Source organism: Corvus hawaiiensis, chromosome 34 (genome assembly GCF_020740725.1).
Source record: "Corvus hawaiiensis isolate bCorHaw1 chromosome 34, bCorHaw1.pri.cur, whole genome shotgun sequence".
NCBI classification, from domain to species: Eukaryota; Metazoa; Chordata; class Aves; order Passeriformes; family Corvidae; genus Corvus; species Corvus hawaiiensis.
Window position 1 is genome coordinate 26,753 of NC_063246.1, and position 18,919 is coordinate 45,671.

Genomic DNA, 18,919 nt, shown 5'->3' on the forward strand with positions numbered 1-18,919 from the left:
GGGGGCCGCGACCCCCGCGCCACCGGCTCTGGTTTCATGGCGGGGGGGGGACGGACAGACACGGCGAAACCCGACCCCGGTGAGGCAGGGGGGACAGGGGGGGACGCGAGACACGAAATGAGGGGGGGGGCCCAACGGGGGTCCCGCTCCTTTATTCATACACAAAAAAAGCGCGGGGGAGGAGGGGTCGGGGGGGGGGGCTCTACAAGGGGGCGATTTTTGGGGAGGGGGGGGGCCCAGAACGAAGAGGGGGTAACGCGGGAGAGGGGGACCCCGAGATGGAAGGGGGGCTCAGGTTTTTGTGTCGCTGCAACCCCCCCCCCTTGCAGACCCCCCCCCCCCACTAACCGAGCATTCCCCCCCCTCCTCACTGCCCCCTGCGCCTCCCCCCCCCCCCCCTCAATTCAGGGCCACCCCCGATTTGGGGATTTTGGGGGAAGGGGAGGGGTAAACCAGTTCACGAGGTGGTCCCGGGGGGTTTGGGGGGGGTCCCATGGGCAAGGGGGGCACCCCAAAATCAATCAGTTCATGGAGGGGGGAGCGCCCCATCATGGAACAGCCCATGGCGGATGGTGGGGGGGGGGGGGGCTCCCTACGATGGAACAGCCCAGGTGGGGCAGGGGGGGCTCCCCACAATGGATCAGTCTGGGGGGGGGGGGCTCCCTATGATCTTTTTGGGGAGGGGGGTTCCCCCACAATCCATTAGTCCTTGAGGGGGGCTCCCCGCTGTGTTTTGGGGAGGGGGTCTCCCCACGATGGATCAGTCCTTGACGGGGGGGGGGGAACCCCATGGTGTTTTTGAGGGGGGGGGGGGGGGGAAACCCCTGATGGATTGTTTCTTTTTGGGGGGGGGTCCCCGCAGCGGCAGTGTCCGAGGCTCAGTTCTGGGGGGGCGGCGGGGGGGGGCGCGGGGGGCATGCCGAAGGGGGGCAGGGCGGGCACCCCCATGCCCATCATGGTGACGAAATTAGAAGGGTCCATGGGGGGGGGCGGCGGGGGGGGGGGGGGGGCGCGTACATCAGGCCCCCGGAGCCAGGCGGCGGCGGGGGGGGGCGGGGGGGCCCCGGGGGGCAGCGGGGGCTGTACCCCGGGGGGCAAAGGCACCATGGAGGGGCTGCCGGGGAGCGGGGGGGCCCCCGAAGAAGCCGCCCCCCCCCCCGCCGCACCCCCCCCCGCCTGCTGCTGCCAGGGCGGGAGGGAGGCGCTGCCAGCGCTCGTGGTGGTCGTCGTATCTGTGGGGAGGGGGAAACAAAGGGTTAATTAGCACTGGGGTTAATTAGAGCAAGGGGGGCAACACATCTTAAAGGATCCCCAAGGAGGAGAGAGATCGGCCCAGCCCAGTTGGAGCACGGGGTAATTAAAGGTGGGGGTTAATTAAGGGTAGAGGGTTAATATGGAGGGGGCAGTAAAGGGGGACAAAGACCCCTCCCAGCCCCCACCATGCAAGGAATCCCCAAAAGGAATAAGACCCACCCACCCACCCCCCCCATGGCCCAGCCCCTGCAGGAGTGGGTTCATTTGGGGTTTGGGTTAATTAGTAGGGTGTTAATTAGAGGAGAAATTCTCCTTTTGGGGGGGGGGAGGGAACACCCCCCCCCTTTCCCAGGCATCACAGGGAATGCACAAATCCCCCCACCAAGTTTATGGGAAATGACCCAAACCCAGGGGGGAAAAAAAAACCCCAAAACCAAAACCAACCCAAAATCCCTTTTTACCACCCCCACCCCAAAAAATCCCCCGGGGGGCCCCCCCAGACTCACTTTGCTGCCAGGGCAAGGGGGTGCTGCTGCTGCTGGGGGGCGGCGGCGGCTGCTGCTGCCAGGGAGGGAGGGGGCCGGAGGGGGGGGGGCGGCTGCCCACCGGGCGGGGGGGGTGGTGGGGGCAGCATACCCAGCGGCGGCGGCATCATACCTGGGGTGGGGGGGAAGGCAAAAATTTGGGGGGGTCAGGGTGGGTTGGGGGTGCCAGGACAGCCAGTGGTAGGGGTATGGTATTGGGGAGGGGGAGATTGGGGGGGTTTAGCGAGGTCTGGGGGTGTCAGAACAGCCAGTGGTAGGGGTATGGTATTGTGGAGGGGGAGATTGGGGGGGTTTAGGGGGGTCTGGGGGTGTCAGGACACCCAGAAATAGAGGTATTATATTGGGGAGGGGGGAATTGGGGGGGTCAGGGAGGTGTGGGGAGGGGGTTTAGGGGTTTTTTCTGGGGATGGGGGGGGTCTCACCTTTTCCCTGGTGCAGGCGATAGACCCCAGAGCCCACCGGCGCATTTCCCAGGTACTGATCTTGAGGGAATGAGAGACCGTGGCCTTAGGGATGGGGGGGACCCCTCCCCACCCCCCAAAAAACACAGCCCCCACCCCCAAAAACACAGCCTCAAAAAATCCCCTTCCCTCCCCAAAAAATCTCCCCAGGTTCACATCCTGGGGAAATGCTGTTAAACTCCCTCTTTTAGCCCCAAAATCCTCACCACCCCCAAACCCTGCCCCCACAAATCCACAGCCCCCTCCCACCACCACCCCAAAACCTTTCCAGGTTGATGTTAAAGATGAACAAAAGTGGCCAAACCTCCCCTTTTCCACCCCTAAAACCTCCCCAAATTTCCCACCAAACTTTCCCAGCCCTGGGGTGGGAGGGGACACTGGGAGTGTCAACCCCCTCCCCCTTCCCACCCCAAAAAAAACCCCTTTTCTCCCCCCTTTTTAACCCCAAACCACCCCCACCCCCCAAATCCCCCTCCCCAGCCAGGATCGTCCGTACCCATGTGGTGGGGGCCGGGGTGCCCCGGGGGGTGCGGCCCCCCCCCCCATGGGGGGGTGATGGGGCTGCATCCACGGGGGGGGCCCGTTGGGGGTGTGCTGCAGGGGGTGTCCCCCGTGCCCCCCCCCCATGCCAGCCATGGGGTGGGGGAAGCTGTGGGGTCCCCCTGGCCCCCCCGGCCCCCCGTGCAGCCCGTGGTAGGGGCGGTTCTCCGAGGGCGCCGAGCTCATCCAGGGGGGGGCGGCTCTGGGGGGAGGAGGAGGGGGCAAAAAAAGGGGGTTAGTGGGGTTTGGGGGGGTCACAGGGATCGGGGGGGGTCACAGAGTTCAGAGTCTTTGTGGGGTTCTGAGGGGATGGAGCTCACCCAGGGGGAGCAGCGCTGTAGGAAAAAGGGGGGGTCAGGGGGCTCTGGGGGTTCAGGGGGGGCTGAAGGTCATTTTGGGAGATGCCAATCTGCAGGGAGAGGAGGTTGGGGAGGTCACAGAGGGTTTGGGGGGTCACTGCTCCCCCCATGTGACAGGCAGCTGGACAAAGGGGCTGGTTTTGGGGTGGGTGGGTTTGTGGGGTCAGGCAGCTCCGGGGGTGGGGGGGTTCAGGGATAGATGTGTGGATTCTGGGGGTTCCCTGAGGTGTTCCATGGTGGGGAGGGGGTCACTCACCGGGGGGGGCTGTCCCCCTGCCTGGCTGGCGGCACGGTGGCTGCTGGACAAGGGGCTGTTGTTGTGGGCGGCGTTGGAGCTCACGGACACCGGGGCCTCGCCCAGCTCGGCCATGAGGGACAGGTACTCCTTGTCCATCCGTGCCTTGTCCTGCGCCGACTGAGGGTCCCCGGGCCTGGCAACAGGGGCGTGGTGGTGAGGCCTGGGGAAGGGAGGGGGCTGCACCCCCCCCAAAATCCCCCCCCACCCCTCGTTTTGGGGATCCCTGTGCATCCCCAGGCAGAGCTGCGGGGGATTTTAGAGGGGCTTCGGGGGGTTTGAGGGTGTTTGGTGGGGTTTTGGGGAAATCTCAGGGAGGTTGGATCCCAGGGGGGTTTTGAGGGTTTGGTGGAATCCCAGGGAAGTTTGGGGAGGATTTGAGGGGGTCTGGGAAGGGTTTGGGGAGATCTCAGGGCTGATTTAGGCAATCTTGAGGTTTGGGAAGAGTTGAGAAGGTCTCAGGGACTTAAGGAGTGTTCGGAGGGAAGTCAGGAGGGGATCTCAGGCAGAGAATCTTGAGGGGCTCTGGGAGGATCTCAGGAGGATCTGGTGGCTTTTTGGGGTGAATCCTGAAGAATCCCCTGAGGATCTGAGGGTGTATTTTGGGCGTCACCTGGCAAACTTGCAGTCGGAGGCGATGTGCCCGGCCCCACCGCACTTGGTGCACACCGTGGTGTTGGTGATGCTGCGCGTTTCGGTGCTCTGCCACGGCCTCAGGATCCTGCAGAGGGGACGGGGGTGGTTATTTAGGGGTTTGGGGGGGGTTATTTTGAAATGAATCAGGGAAGTGGGACCCCTCTGACCGGTTGTCATCCTCCCGCAGGGTCCCGTTGAGCCGCGCCAGCTCCCGCAGCTGCATCTTGCGCAGGTCGTTCTGGTCCTCGGGGGTCTCGATGCCCTGCTTCAGGATGTTCCTGATCTGGTGGGGGGCACACGGGGTGTGAGACAGGGGGGGCTGCACCTCCAGGGCCCCCTCCCTGAGCTCCCTGGGGACACCCCCGAACCTGCTCCACGGCTTTCTTGACATTTTCCATGGTGTTGGCGGTGACGAGGGCGTGCAGGGGTTCATCCTCGCCCGGCAGCATCTGCCCGTCCTTGCGGCCCACCTTGCCCTCCTTCACCGAGCCCTTGCCCCTGATCATGATCTTGGCATTGCACTCCTTCTCGATGTTCTTCAGCGTGTTCCCCCTGGGAATGGGGCACCGCAAGGGGGAGGTCACACAGGGATTGTTGGGGGACACTCAGAGCCCCCTCTCACTTGTCCCCCTTCACCCAAGCCTTGCCCTGGGTCCTGATCCTGGTGCTGTGTCCCCAGTCTGTGCTCTGCTTGGGAATGTTGGGGGGTCCCACACCCGAATTGAGGGGGATGGATCCCACAGGTCCATCAGGGCGACCACACTGGGGGGAGTGGGGACCTGGCTTGTCAGGAGTGACATTAAACAGCCCTGTGTTAATTAGGGGAGGCTGGGGACAACCCAGGCAGTGGGGGGGGAAGGGGGTCACCCACTGGATTGGGGGGGACACCCACCCCAGGGCCCAGCAGCACCTCAGCGTTTTCAGGAACTCCCACATTCCTGGGCTGAAGCTGAGGGGATTTCCCCCCTCCCACCCCCCAGGATTTTGGGGTGCCCACCTGGGCCCGATGAGGAGCCCCACGAAGTTGATCTCGGGGTACTCATCCTGCGGGATCATCACCTTGTCGCTCACCCGCGTCGCCGGTGGCCTGGGGACCGACAAAAAGGGGAGGAGGGTGTGTGTCAAACCTTTAGGGGAGCCCCAAACTGGGCCGAATCAACCCCAAATCGGGGTCCCTCCTCACTTGTAGTCAGCTGGGGGCTTGAAGTCGGGGTTCAGGGCCACCATCTCGGTGATGAGGTTGTGCCTCTCCTCCTCCAGCTTCTTGCGCGTGCGGAACTCCCGCGTGTTCAGGCGCTTGCCCTCGCTGTTGTAGATGGGCTCCGGGGAGGGGGACCTGCTCCGGGGGGTGGGGGGGGTCACTGGGAGGCCCCCAGACCCCTCGGGGGGGGGGGAGGCTGTGCCCCCAGAACCCCCTCCCCAACCCTGCCAGCCCCCGGGTGTGGGGGGGTCTTCCCTCCCCTCGCTGTTGGCGATGGGGAGGGGGATGTGGAGGGGTGGGGAGGGGTCACCCGGGGTCAGGACCCCTCTTGGTGGGGGGGAGTTGCACCCCCCCCCCACCAAACACCCCCTCCCCAAACCACCACAACCCTCCTCTCATCGCCACCCTGTGCCACTGCCCCCCCACCCACCCCCAGGAGGGGATAATTGGGGGGGGGGGGAGCATTAATTAGTGCCCAATTAAGGCCAGCAGAGCACAGCCCTCCCCCTCCCCAAACCAGCAGCCCCTCTTTGCCCATTTCTCTGCGGTTTGGCCTTTGCTGGGTCAGGGTTTGGCCCCTTTGTCCCCGGTTTTGTTGTTTCTCCCTGGCTTTGCCCCGTTCCTGCTCCTTTTCTCCCTGCTTGTGCCCAGTTCTCCCCCGGTTTTGCCCAATTTCCCGGTTTCTAGGAGGAAAAGGTCCCTGTCTGGGGGGGCCGCGTGGCTTTGGCAGCCCCGGAGGGAAGAGTCAAGGTCGCTTGAGCTGAGCCGTGTCGGGGTGAGAAAATCAGATTATGATTAAAAATCAGAATTATCAGTGAGGAAGGAAAAAAAAAAAAAAAAAAAAAAAAGAGTCAGAATCGCTCGGGTTTGGTTAAATCGGCCCTTGGCTCCCCTCCCCCCCAAAATAGCGAATTTTGGCAGCGGCTGCAAGAAGGGAAGAGATTAAGGCGGATCCTCCAAAAACAGCCGGCGCGGGCGACAGTCGAACCTGCCCCCGGTTTGGGGGGAAAAAGCGACTTTTCGGGGTTGGCAGCAGCCGGGTCCTCGGTGGAACTGCGACGTCACTGTCCCCGCTCGTGATTAATCGTTAATTCATTAATTAATTCCCCCCCCAACCAGCGCTAACGACGCCGCAGCGGGGGGAGCGGCCTCGGCCCGGGGCGCTGCAGGAGCAAGGCTGGGTTAGCGCGGGGGGCCTGCGCCCCCCCCAAACCTGGGAGACCCCCAAAACCTGGGGCTGGGGAGGGGGGGTGGGGTGACCCCCAAAACCTTGGGGGGGCCGGAGGGTGTCCCCCTGCCCCGGTCCTGGGACTCGGGAGGGCCCCCCCGGCCACCACGGGGTGAGGGACCCCCACACAAGGTGAGGGACCCCCGAGAGGTGAGGGATCCCTGAGGACACAGGGACCCCCCCGGGGTTGGGGACCCCTGGAAGGCGAGGGACCCCCATAGAGCTGGGGACCCCTCCAAGGCTGGGGACCCCCCCTGAGAGCAGGGGTCCCCCAGGGGTGAGGGTCCCGTGGGTTGGAGGGACCCCAGTCTTGCCCTGCGACAGAAAAATGGGGCTAAAACAGGTGGAAAAGGTGAAGAGAGGAGTGAGGGAAGGGGGAATTTGGCCCTTTACAGGGGCAATGGCAGCTGTGCCCCCCCCCCCAGAGCCGAATTGGGGTGAAAGGGGGGAGGGAAGAGAGGAAAAAGGGGGCGCTTTGGGGCCGGGGCCTCGTTAAGCCCCCAGAGCTCATTAAGCCGCCGCCGTGGGTCGTTAATCCGCAGGTAACGAAGCCCAGGCCAGGCTCAGCGAGGTGCAGAGAGCAGCACCCTCAAAGCGGGGGGGGGGGGGGGGCCCTGCATTATTTGGAGGGGGGGGGGGCAGTCCAGAGCAGCACCCCCAAATCTCGAGTTGGGGAGGGGAAATGGGGGTCCCGAGCTGTCCTAGGGGGTGGGGCACACCCAGGGGTCTCCCGTGCGCTGCTTGCGGCTCACGGGGGGCCCGGGGGGGGTCACTGGGGGGTGCCCAGGTCTCGGGGGGCCCGGGGGGGTGCCCGGGGGGGCAGGGGGGGGGAGGTCCCGACCTGTCCTCGGGGTTAGGGGGGATGCCCAGGTCTCCCGTGCGCAGTTTGCGGGTCAGGTCTTCGATCTGCAGTTGCACTGGAAGGAACCCGGTCCCGGAGAGGTGAGAGAGACACAGTTACAAAACACCCACATTTTGCCCCAAAACCAAAGAAAAAAACAAAAAAAAAAAAAAACAAAAAAAAAAAAAAAAAAAAAAAAAAAAACCAAAAAAACAAAAAAACAAAAAAACAAACCATTCCTCCCCCAAAAATCCTCCTGCCTCAGCCTGGCTTGGCCGGGTTTAAACTCCTTTTTTTTTTTTTCCTACCTACACCGGCTCCATGGCACCAAAAACAGGCATTACTGCCCTAAAACCAAATGGTTACGGTGAGAGAAACCAGGTGTTGTTACCTAAAATTGACATTATTAGCAGAAAAATACACCTTCTTAGCATTGACAGCAAGTTATTACCCCAAAAAACACAGTTACCCCAAAAAACACATTGTTACCAAAAAAAGCAGGTTATCACAACAGAAAAAAATCACATTGTTATCAAAAAAATCACAGGATTACCCAAAAAAAGCACATTATTACCAAACCTCCTGGCATTCTTATGGAAAAACTAAAGATTGTTATAGAACCAAACATTATTACCTAAAACAGAAGATTATCAGTCACAAAAAAAGACATTATTTCCTAAAATACCACACTGTCACCTAAAATGCGAGATTATTACTACAAAAGGTAAAAGTTATTACCTGAAACAACCACAGTTTTATCTAAAAGAACCACACTTTTACCTAAAACGAGAGATTATTCCTAAAAAAATAGACATTGCCTAAAATAACCACGTTATTACCCAAAACACATGACTATTACTAAAAAAAGCAACTGTTATTACCTAGAACAAGAGACGTAATTAAACACTGTCATTATTGCCTAAAACACCTGATTATTACCAAAAATAAAGGTTATCAGCACATTGTTACTTTAAAACAACACAATAGCACCTAAAAATACATTACTGCCAAAAACCAGAATGTTAACCAAGAGATTGTTGCATTAAAATGACATATTTTCACCTAAACCTGCACATTATTGCCCAAAATTGCAAGTTTTGGATTCAATCCACTCCCCCAAGTCCCTGGCGGGGTTCTGACCCTGAATCCCAGGGGGGCTCTAACCCCAAATCCTGGTGGGATTCTGACCCCAAACCCTGGCAGGGGGTGGTTCTGATCCCAAACCCGGGGGGGTTTCTGACCCCAAACCCCCCAGATTTAGTCCCAAATTTGGGGGTGTTACTGATGTGAGTGTGGGGGTTCTAACCCCAAATCCTGGAGCTTTAACCCCAGAATCCTGAGGGGGTTCTGACCCCAAAATCCCGTTTTCCTCCCATACCGTTACCGATGCGGGTGTGCTCCTCTACTCGGCACCTCAGCCCCAGGGGGGAGGAAATGTGACCCTAAACCCCGTGTTCTGACCCCAACGCCGGGGCCGGTGACCCCCAAACCCGCTGCTTTTCCCCCCAAACCGTTACCGATGTAGGCACGCTCCTGCTCGCGCGTCAGCCCGGGCGGGATCACCGTGGGCATCCCGGGGATCACCGTCTTCTGCTCCAGCGAGTCCTGGTTCCAGCGGCTGCGCTTCCGCTTCCGCGGGAAGTCTGGGGGGGAAAAACCACGGGATTTGGGCAAACCTGGCAGCACAGACCCCTCCTGAGGGGGGGGACATGGGGAGGGTGTTCGGGGGGGGGAGTTCGGGGGGGTCCCAAGAAAGCCCCGTCCCCACAGTGGGGACATGGAGGGGGGGGTCGCTGTCCCTGACAGGGGATGGGGGGGGGGGGGGGGGGGGGGGGGGTCCGAGGTTTTGGGGGTGTCCGAGGGGACGCTCCGTTCTCCGGGGGAGGGTTTGGGGGTCCCGTTCCAAGGGCTCCCCCCGCCTCCCCAGGCTCCATCTTGGCCTCGCGTGTCCTGACACGTGTCCCGGCCGGCGGGGGGGGGGGGTGGAGACGGCGGGACCCCCCCCGCGCCGGGGGGATCAGAGCCCAGAGAGCCCCCAAATCGGGGGGTTACAACCCGGGCACCTGCAAGTCGGGGGGTTACAGCGCAGGGATCCTCCAAACTAGAGCGGCTCAAGTGCGGAAATGGCCGGAGTGAGGGGGGTTCTAATCCCGAGACGCCCATCAGGCCCTCTCCACGACTCCCCCGGGCTGCGCTTCTTCCCGGGGGTCCCGGAAAAAGCCCCCACCCCCCGATCCTCGCCCCCGCGCCCCGAACCGCCCCCCCCCCTCCCCCCCGCCCCAGGCCGTACCTGCCCTCCGGGGCTTGTGCGCGGCGCCCGCCCGTCCCCCCGCATCTCCCGGCCCGGCACCCGCGCCCTCCTCGGGCCGCGGCTGCTGCGGGGCCCCCGCGGGCTGGGGGGGGGCGGCGGGGGCGGCCGGCGGGGCCCCCGCGGGGGCCGCGGGCGGGTCATGGCCGGGCGGCGGCGACGGGAAGCGGAACTGCCCGTAGGGAGCGGCGGGCGGCGGCTGAGGGGCCGCGGGGGCCGCCCGGGGGCTGCGGGGCCGCGGGGCCGCCCGGGGCCTGCGCAGGCGGAGGTGGAGGCGGCGGCGGCTGCGCCGGTGGCTGCGGCTGCGGAGGTGGCGGAGGCGGCGGCGGAGGAGGCGGCGGAGGCGGCAGCGCCGCGAAAGGGAAGGCGGCGGCGGCCATGGGGGCGCGGGGGGCGGCGGGGCCGGGAGCGGGGCCGGGCTGGGCCGCGCTCGCCCCGGTCGCCATAGAACGGCCCCCGCGCGGCCTTCGCGAACCTTCCACGCCGCCGCGCCGCGCGCGCCGCGCTGATTGGCCGCGCCGCCTGTCGCTCAACGGTCGTGCGCGTTACGATTGGCTGAAGGTGCTGCCCGTCCTTTCGGCGGCCGCGGGGATTGGCCAGCGCGCAGGAGCGGGGGCGGAGGCCGTCGCTGAGGCGCTGGCGGCGGGGGATTGGCCGGCGGGGGGCGTCGCTCAGGCAGAGCGCGGGGGAGGGGGGGCGCGAGCGGCGAGCGGCGATTGGGTGGCGCGGCGGAGGGCGGGAGCCGCCGCGGGGGCTCCGCCGCCATTGGCTGCACCACGCCACGCCCCGCGCCCCCGGACAGGGATGGCGGGAGACCCCGTGCCGGCGAGAGTGACGACTGCACTAGACTTTGGCCGGGCGCAGCTGACTGGCTGCTTCAGCTGTCGCTCAGAGAAGACGCGCGCTGATTGGTGGAAGCGGGAGCGGAGGGCGGGTGGGAGCGCGGCCCGCCAAAACCTCTCGCGAAGTATCGCGGGAGTTCGGCCGGGACGCCCCCCCCCCCCCCCCCCCCGCGGCGCGGAGGATCATGGGAGCCGCCCCCTCACAGGGTCCGTTCCCCCCCCACCCCCAAATCACAAACAGAACGAGGCGCTCGGTAAAACCAGCGACACTTTATTATTAATTATTTAATCTCCTCCCCTTCACCCGGTGTCTTGGACCCCCCCCCTCCCCGGATCCCCCCCAATCCGGGACCCCCCCGGAGTCCGCGTGTGGGGTCCCAAAGGCCTCGTGGTGGGCACCCCAACACTAGGCTGCGTCCGAGCCCCCCCACTTCTCCCCAAAACCCCCCTCTAAAGCCCCTGAGGCCACCTGCACCCCAAAATTCCCGCCACCCCCAAAATCTTCCATCCCCAGCCCATTGTACCCCCGACCTTGTTCCACCCCAAATCCCTCCTCTTCCATTCTGGGGGCTCAGAACCTCTGGCGGGGGCTCGGGGGTCTCGGGAGGGACAGGGGCTGTGCTGCCCACCCCCCCCACACCCCAAATCCTCCACCCCAAGAGCCCCCAAAATCGCTAAGAGGGGCTCCCAGTCCCAATTCCAGGGCTCTGAACCCCTCTCACAGATTTTGGGGGCTCTTGAGGAGGGGCAGAAGACGGGAGATGGGTTTGGGGGTGTCCCCCTGGCATTTCGGGGGGGTTCCCAGTCCTTTTTGGGGTCCCTCCAGGAAGGACAGGGGGTGATGCTGGGGGTGGGTGTTGGGGGCAGACAGGCGGGGTGGCTTCGATGCTGGCACAGGGGGACCCTGGAGACCCCAAAGAGGACACAGGAAACTCCAGGGCACACTCAGGACCCCCCACACCTGCAGATTTTGGGGTTCCCTACGACCCCTTTTTGGGTTCTCCACACGTGCGCCAGCACTCCCAGGTGGGCTGGGGTCTGGGGAAGGATTTTGGGGTTTTTGGGGATCCCTACGACCCTTTTCAGGGTCTCCTGAGGAAAGGCAGGGGGGGGTCACTGGGTCTCACGTTATTTTTGGGCTCCCTAAAAGCTTTGGAGCAGCCCCAGAGGACTCTTCCGCGGTCTGTTGACAACGGAAATGGTGTGGCTGCAGCCGGGGCAGGTCTGGGCTGGGATTTTGGGCTTTTTGGGGGATCCCTAGGAACCTTTGCGGGGTCTCTTGAGGAAGGGCAGGGGGTAGGGCGCGGGGGGGGGGCGCGGGGGCGGCGCGGCTGCACCTGGGACTGAGCCGTGAGCTGCAGTTTGATGGCGCTCGAGTTGACCTTGGCCGCCCGCAGCAGCTCCTTCATCCCCCGCATCTTCTGCGAGCGGAACCGCAGCACCGCCCCGGGGGGGGCGCGGGCGGGGCCGGCCCGGGGGTCCCCGGGGCCGGGGGTGCCGTGGGAGGGGGCGGCGGGGTCTCCTCAGGGCGGGGGGCACGGGGGAGGGGGACGGCGCTCCCCGGATTTTTTGGGGGTGGGCGGCTCCTCGGGTTTGGATTCGCGGCGGGGGCCGCGGCGGCGGCCGTCACGGGGGTCCTCGGGGCCCCCCAAATCCGCCTCGGGGGGGGGCAGGGTCCTCTGAGAGCAGGGTCACCTGCTGGCGCACCTGGGGGGGACGGGAGGGTCACCTGGGAACGCATGGGGGGGACGTCGGGGGGACACAGAGGGGCTCGGAGGGTCACGACAGGAGGCAGGGAGGAACTTGGGAGCCCCTCCAGAGGTTTTTGGGGACCCCAAGGAGGATGTGGGGGAGCCTAGAGCACAGTCAGGACCCCCTAGATCACCAGGGATGCCCCAAAGATGAGATGGGGGAACCCAGAGCCCACTCAGGATCCTCCAAGGAGGACATTGGGGACCCCCCCAGAGCACACTCAGACCCCCCAAATCCCCAGGGATGCCCCAAAGATGAGATGGGGGAACCCAGAGCCCACTCAGAACCTCCCAAATCCCCAGGGATGCCCCAAAGATGAGATGGGGGAACCCAGAGCCCACTCAGGACCCTCCAAGGAGGACATTGGGGACCCCCCAGAGCCCACTTAGGATCCCCCAAATCCCCGGGGGATGCCCCAAAGTGGACACTGGGGACTCCAGAACCCACTCAAGACCCCTCAAACCCCTCCTGTGGACATCAAAGTGACCACGGAACTGGACGAGGAAGGTGGCCCAGCCGCCATGCAGGATGTAGGGGGAGCACCCCTGCCCCCAGGGCCCCCCCAAACCCCCAGGGGACCCCCCAAAAGGCCTCACCTGGCCATCGAAGCGGCCGAGGGACTGCACGAGGAAGGTGGCCCAGCCCACGTGCAGGACAGGCGTGGGGCTCCCCTCCTCCCACCTGCAGATGCCATCGTAGAACCGCAGCAGGTGAGCGAAGCACTCGGGGTCCTGCAGGGCTGGGAGACCCCCGGGGGCCCCCTGCGGACCCCCCGAGTCAGAGGGGGACCCCCAAAGGTGGGGGGGGAACCCCACAAATGGGGGCAAGGGGGGGGACAGGGGCACCACCAGCCCGCCACACTGGGAGCTGGGGGGTGTCTGCCAGCGGGGACCCCCAAATTCAGACCCCTCCAGATGTGGGACTCCCCCTCTAGCACCCCAAAATACCCCCCTACACACAGGTAGGACCCACCCCGTATGTCCTGGGGACATCCCCCCCCCACCCCACACATCCCCTCCCCTCCAAACACAGCAGGAAAACCCACCCCGGGCAGGAACCCCCTCCCCCACCCAGCGACCCCCCCCAAATCTGGGGGTCCCCAAGTCCAGGCCCCACCTCAGCCCCCGGGGGGGGCTCGGCCGCCGCCTCCTTGAGCAGGTTGGGGATGACATCGTTGGCCACGTCAAAGAACTCCTTGTAGATCTCCTCGTCCTCCCGGCAGTAATTGTAGCTGGGGGGGGGGGCAGGGGGGCCTTGGGGGGCTGCCCCATGGGTTGGGGGGGGCACACGGGGCTTGGGGGGCTGCCCCATGGGCTTGGGGGGCATGCGGGGCTTGGGGGGCTGCCCCATGGGCTTGGAGGGCACATGGGACTTAGGGTGCTTCCCACAAAGGAGGGGGGACCCCAAGAACTCGACTCTGGGTCGGCACAGGCCACCCACAGCCGTAGGGGGGACATGGACTCCCCCCCCCAAAGTGGGGGTTGGTGACCCCCCAAAATCCAGAGCAACCCCCAGCAGCCCCACAGGAGGGAGGGAACTCCCCCCAGCCCAGCCGCAGGGGGTGGAGTGGGACCCCACAGGTACCTCCTAGGACCCCCCCCAGGACCCCCAAATGCCCCCCCAGAGCCCCCCACTCACTCCTGGATGACGGTGGCCGTGTCAGCCCAGGCCTCCAGGGCCTCCTTGACGTTCTTGTTGCGGCAGTGGAAGCCGGCCAGGTACAGGTAGGGGTAGATGTGCTCGTTGTTGTAGTAGGTGCGGGCCGAGTGGATGCCCTGGGGGCGGCGGGGGAGGGCTCAGGATACACCTGGGCACACCTGGGCACGCCTCGGAGTCCCCAAAACACCCCCCGCCATGGTCACCTGGTGGTACAGGGTGAGGGGGTCGGGTCTGCCGGGGGTGGGCTCCAGCTCTTCCAGGTCAGCCAGGTTCCCCAGCGCCATGGGGTACCTGTGGGGCAGGTGGGGGGCGGCCCCACGGCAGGTTGGGGGGGGCCCCAGGGCAGCTTGAGGGGCAGCCCCATGGCGGGTTGGGGGTCCCCTCTCACCTGTCCAGGTGCCCCATGTCGTAGAGCAGCCACAGCAGGCGCTGCGGGGGAGAAGAGGGAGAGATTTGGGGGTGCCCCTCAGCTGCCCCACACCTGCCCCAGCCCCGCCCCAGCCCCGCCCCACACCTTCCCCACACCTGCTGCAGCTGCAGCAGCTCCAGGCTGTCGGTGTGGCCGTCGATGGACGGGTTGATGGCGCACACCATAAACGCCACCTCCATGTGCCGTGTGCAGCGCAGGTACGACCCCTTCAGGTACAGCCAGCTCTGGGGGATGGGGGGGGACAGGTGACACAGGTGACATCTCCACCTGTGCCCCATCCCAACACTGACAATGCTGTCTGTCCCAGGGCTTCCCCCTGGAACCCCCCGGCCCCCTTCCCATCCTTGTCCCCATGGGGACCCCCTGCCCTTGTACCCCTGTGCCTCCATTCCCCCCATCCTCTCAGCCCCGCTCCATCTCCCCACCATCCCCACGAACCCCCCCACCCCCTGTGTCCCCCCGTACCCTCTCGGCTACCCCGGCCTGCACGGGCTGTCCCCTCCTGTCCTCGTTGCCCTTCCCGTGCCAGGTGACCTCGGCGGTCTGAGACCCCCCGGCCCCGAAGGCCACCCAGGCGTGGTCCTCGCTCAGGGCCAGGTGCACGTCCGGCAGCCCCAGCACCTGGCAGGCCCCGACCACGGCGAAAGCACCCCCGAGCTGTCCAGCTTCGTACCTGGGGGGACACGGCGGGGCTCAGGGGGACACACAGCCCCCCCAAACCCCCCCATCACCCCCAAGCTGTCCCTCAGGGAGGGGACACAGGCGTGAGGGACCCCCCAGCAGTGACACAGCTGAAGAAGGACACAAGGACACAATGTCCACCCGGCCCTTGAAGCAGGAGCAGCTCAGGCTGCTCCAGGTGGGACCCCAGCCCAACCAACCCCCTCCCATGACCCCCCCCAGGACCCCTCCTCACCCGTGATGAAGCTGAAGAGGGACTGGATGTGAGCCCGGTCCTTGAAGTAGGAGCGGCTGAGGGCTGTTCCAGATGACATCGGACACTTTCCGGACGAGGGTCCCGGGAGGAGCAGCCGTCGGGCCGGGGGTACAAGGACAGGTCCACGGCCCCCCGGATCTGCGCCGTGAAGCGGGGCGTAGAGCGCGGCCACGATGGACAGCTCGGCCACCGGGAAGTACAGCCGGGTCTGGGGGTCCGGCCGGGCCGAGACTCGAAGGTGAGCCCGGGAACATTGGTGGGGAGGACGCGGTTGACGGCCAGGAAATGCTCCACGAAGCCCAGGACCAGCGAGAGCAGCACCAGGTCGGGCTCGGGCTGGCGCAGCTCGGCCTCGAAGAGCCGCACCACGGCGGCCACGGAGCGGAGAGGGAACAGCGCCTTCTGCCAGGGCTTCAGCCCCATGGTGGGGCCTGGGGGGGAACGAGGGGTCACGGGGGAAATGGGATTCGGGGCGGGGTGGAATAGAGGGGTCAGGGGGGAAATGGGGATTCGGGGGGGATGGAATAGAGGGGTCAGGAGGGGAAATGGGGATTCGGGGCAGGGTGTGGAATAGAGGGGTCAGGAGGGGAAATGGGGATTCGGGGGGGGTGGAATAGAGGGGTCGGAGGGGAAATGGGGGGGGCTTGAGGGGAGTTATTGGGGGGGACTCGGGGGCTCAATGGAGGGCACAGAGGGGGAGCAGGAGCAGCGCCTTCTGCCAGGGATTCAGCCCCCATGGTGGGGGAATGGGTGGGGGGTCCCAGGGGAAAATGGGGCGGGTACGCGGGGGGTCCCAAGGCACCACAGCCGGGACAAAGCAAGGGGGGGGCAACAGCAGCGGCTGGCGGGGCCCGAGCCCGTGGGAGGGACTGAGGGGGGCACAAGGGCAGGGGCGTGTGTGGGGCCGGGGGGCTCACAGGGGGCAGAGAGGGGGTCAGGCCTGGGGGGCTGTGAGGGGGACTGGGGGAAGCGTCGCGGACGGACCCGCCCCTTCGCGCAACCCCCAGAGCAGCGGAAACGCTCGGGGACCACCCGAGACCCTCCCCCCAAGGCCCCGCCGTCCCGGTGCCCACCCAGGACCCGCTGAGACCCTCCCCAAGCTGGGTCCTGACACCTCCAAAGCCCTCCCGGTTCCGGGACCCCCGAGCCCCCCCCCGCCCCTCACCGCGGCCGCCGCCGGCGCGGGCAGCGCGGGGCACGACGGGAGTGGGGCGGGGCCTGCCCGCGCCGCCGCCCGCGATTGGACGAGCGCTGAGGGTGTGGCCTTTGGTGGGCGTGGTCTTGGTGGGGCGTGTCGGGGTGGGGCGTGGTTTGTGGGTGGGGTGGGCGTGGGTGGGCGCTGGGCCTCGACTTCTTCCCGAATCGCCCCAATTTCACCCCAAATCCCCCCCAATTTCACCCCAAATCCCCCCGATTTCACCCCCAAATCCCCCCGGTTTCACCCCCAAATGCCCCCGGTTTCACCCCCAAATGCCCCCAAATCCACCCCCAAATCCCCCCGATTTCAGCCCCCAAATTCCCCCCGATTTCACCCCAAATCCCCCCAAATCCCCCGATTTCACCCCCAAATCCCCCCAAATCCACCCCCAAATCCCCCCGATTTCACCCCCAAATCCCCCGGTTTCACCCCCAAATGCCCCCGGTTTCACCCCCAAATGCCCCCAAATCCACCCCCAAATCCCCCGATTTCAGCCCCAAATTCCCCCCGATTTCACCCCCAAATCCCCCCAAATCCCCCCGATTTCACCCCCAAATCCCCCCGATTTCACCCCCAAATCCCCCCAAATCCCCCCCCAAATCCCCCGGTTTCACCCCCAAATCCCCCCGATTTCACCCCCAAATCCCCCCGGTTTCACCCCCAAATGCCCCCGGTTTCACCCCCAAATCCCCCCGATTTCAGCCCCAAATGCCCCCGGTTTCACCCCCAAATCCACTCCCAAATCCCCCCGATTTCACCCCCAATCGCCCACACATCCCCCTGAATCCTGCCCCCAAGTGCCCCGAATTGCCACAATCCCCCCCCAAAATCCCCTCTCTGACCCCCCAAGTGCCCCCAACCCCCCTCCCCATTTCGCCCCAAACCCCCTCCCCATCCCCCCAAATCCTCCCAAAGTGCCCAAATCTCCAAAAATCGCCCCCCCAAATCCCCTCCCAGCCCCCACCATCCACGCAGCGGCGCTGGGGCCGTTCCCCCACGTCCTTTATTGGGGTCCGGGGGATCCCGGAGGGTCCCGGGGGGGGGGCTCAGCGGCGCTGGGGCCGGGCCCGGGTGGTCCCGGGGAGGTCCCGGAGGGTCTCCGGGGAGGGTTTCAGCGGCGCTGGGGCAGGCAGAGCCCCCCCGGGCGGGCCCTGCTGGTCCCGGCTTTGCAGGCGCAGCGGGAAGGAGCCGCTCGTGTTGATGCAGCGCTCGCGGGGACAGCGGGGACCCCCCCGGGGGTCCCGACACTCGGTCGATATCTGGGACGAGGGGACACACAGGTCAGGGACCCCCGAAATAACCCCCTGGGACTCCCAACGTTCCCCCCATGGAACCCCCAAACTTCCCCCCCCGCGGGGGTCTCGGCACTCATCGATGTCTGGGGGGAACAGGAAGCCCAAAAATACCCCCTGGGACCCCCAAATCCCCCCCCCTCCCACAAAGCCGCAGCACCCACTGGTGTTGGGGGGCATCGGGGACCCCCAGACCCCCCCTGCGGTCCCCAATATTTAGGGCACCCAGGAGTAGATGGGGTCCTGACCCCCTCCCCACCTCCCACCCCTGCAGAACCCTGGGTCCCAGGGGGGTTTGGGGGTAACTCAGGGGGGTCCCCAGGGGGGGTTTGGGGGGGTCTCCATTTTCTGGGGGAGGGGTCTCACCGAGGCAGCGGGTGCGGGTGGGGTCCGGTTGAAAGCCGGGAGGGGCACTCGCAGCCCCCCCGGGGGGAGCGGAGGCAGCGGCCGGGGATCCCCCCGGGACAGGGACACTCGGCAGAGTCCTCCTCGGAGCTGTCGTCACCTGGGGGGGGGGGCACGGGGGGGTCTGGGGGATCCCAGCTCCAAGGGGTGCAGGGGCGTTGGGCTGGGGGTCCTGGTGAAGGGGGTTTAGGGCCAGGTTTGGGGTCTCACGGGGGGGAGGGGACAACGGGTTGGAGGGGCACAAAGCCGAGGTTTGGGGTCCCCAAAGTGGGGGTCTCCGTTCTGAATTTGGGGTCCTGGGGTTGGGGGGTCCCGGGGTGGGATCCCAGGGGGTTTGGGGGTCCTGGGGAGGGGTTGGGGGTGCGGGTTTTGGAGTCCAACCTCTGCGGGGCCCCCCCAGGCCGAGGGGGCTCACGTCCCAGAAGGAATTGCTCTCGCTCTGCAAGGGGGGGCACGGCAGGCCTGGGGGGGACCCCCATGTCAGCCCCTGCCCCCTCCGAGCGCCCCCCGCCCCCAGAACCCTCAGCAGCTCCTCCAGATCCCATAGAGACCCCCCCCATCAACCCATGGGGACCCCCCCCAGCTCCCAGAGACCCCCAGATCCCATCGAGACCCCCCAGGCACATCCCACCCAAAATCCCCCCATCCCACCCAGGACCCCCTCAACTCCCCCCTTATCCCCTCGACCCCCCCTGTCCTCCCCAGGACCCCCCTAGCCCCACCCCAGAGACCCCAA

At 65.5% G+C, this 18,919-nt stretch overlaps 2 protein-coding genes and 1 long non-coding RNA gene across 3 annotated transcripts; all 3 read right to left on the minus strand.

Annotated features, from left to right (window-relative positions):
• Window positions 1-122: 122 nt before the first annotated feature.
• Window positions 123-9,759, minus strand: LOC125318990 (splicing factor 1-like). Its single transcript, XM_048289955.1, is given in 18 exon segments — window positions 123-1,005; window positions 1,008-1,053; window positions 1,055-1,232; window positions 1,761-1,849; window positions 1,851-1,911; window positions 2,222-2,281; window positions 2,757-2,802; window positions 2,804-3,002; window positions 3,121-3,209; window positions 3,416-3,590; window positions 4,068-4,175; window positions 4,258-4,373; window positions 4,459-4,642; window positions 5,088-5,177; window positions 5,274-5,426; window positions 7,361-7,436; window positions 8,878-9,003; window positions 9,651-9,759. Coding segments are annotated over 17 exon segments (2,028 nt in total). The 5' UTR covers window positions 8,933-9,003; window positions 9,651-9,759; the 3' UTR covers window positions 123-702.
• Window positions 9,760-10,760: 1,001 nt separating this feature from the next.
• Window positions 10,761-16,503, minus strand: MEN1 (menin 1). The gene is given in 17 exon segments (XM_048289959.1): window positions 10,761-11,823; window positions 11,826-12,189; window positions 12,191-12,217; window positions 12,859-13,023; window positions 13,379-13,493; window positions 13,901-14,037; window positions 14,125-14,212; window positions 14,310-14,350; window positions 14,447-14,575; window positions 14,817-15,001; window positions 15,004-15,024; window positions 15,268-15,328; window positions 15,330-15,365; window positions 15,367-15,441; window positions 15,443-15,510; window positions 15,513-15,719; window positions 16,454-16,503. Coding segments are annotated over 16 exon segments (1,767 nt in total). The 5' UTR covers window positions 15,712-15,719; window positions 16,454-16,503; the 3' UTR covers window positions 10,761-11,767.
• A 968-nt stretch (window positions 16,504-17,471) lies between these two features.
• Window positions 17,472-18,677, minus strand: LOC125318993. The gene is made up of 3 exons (XR_007200559.1): window positions 18,565-18,677; window positions 18,145-18,283; window positions 17,472-17,745 (listed from the first exon to the last, which is right to left on the minus strand). It is a non-coding gene; the product is annotated as an uncharacterized LOC125318993 (long non-coding RNA).
• Between the last annotated feature and the right edge of the window lie 242 nt (window positions 18,678-18,919).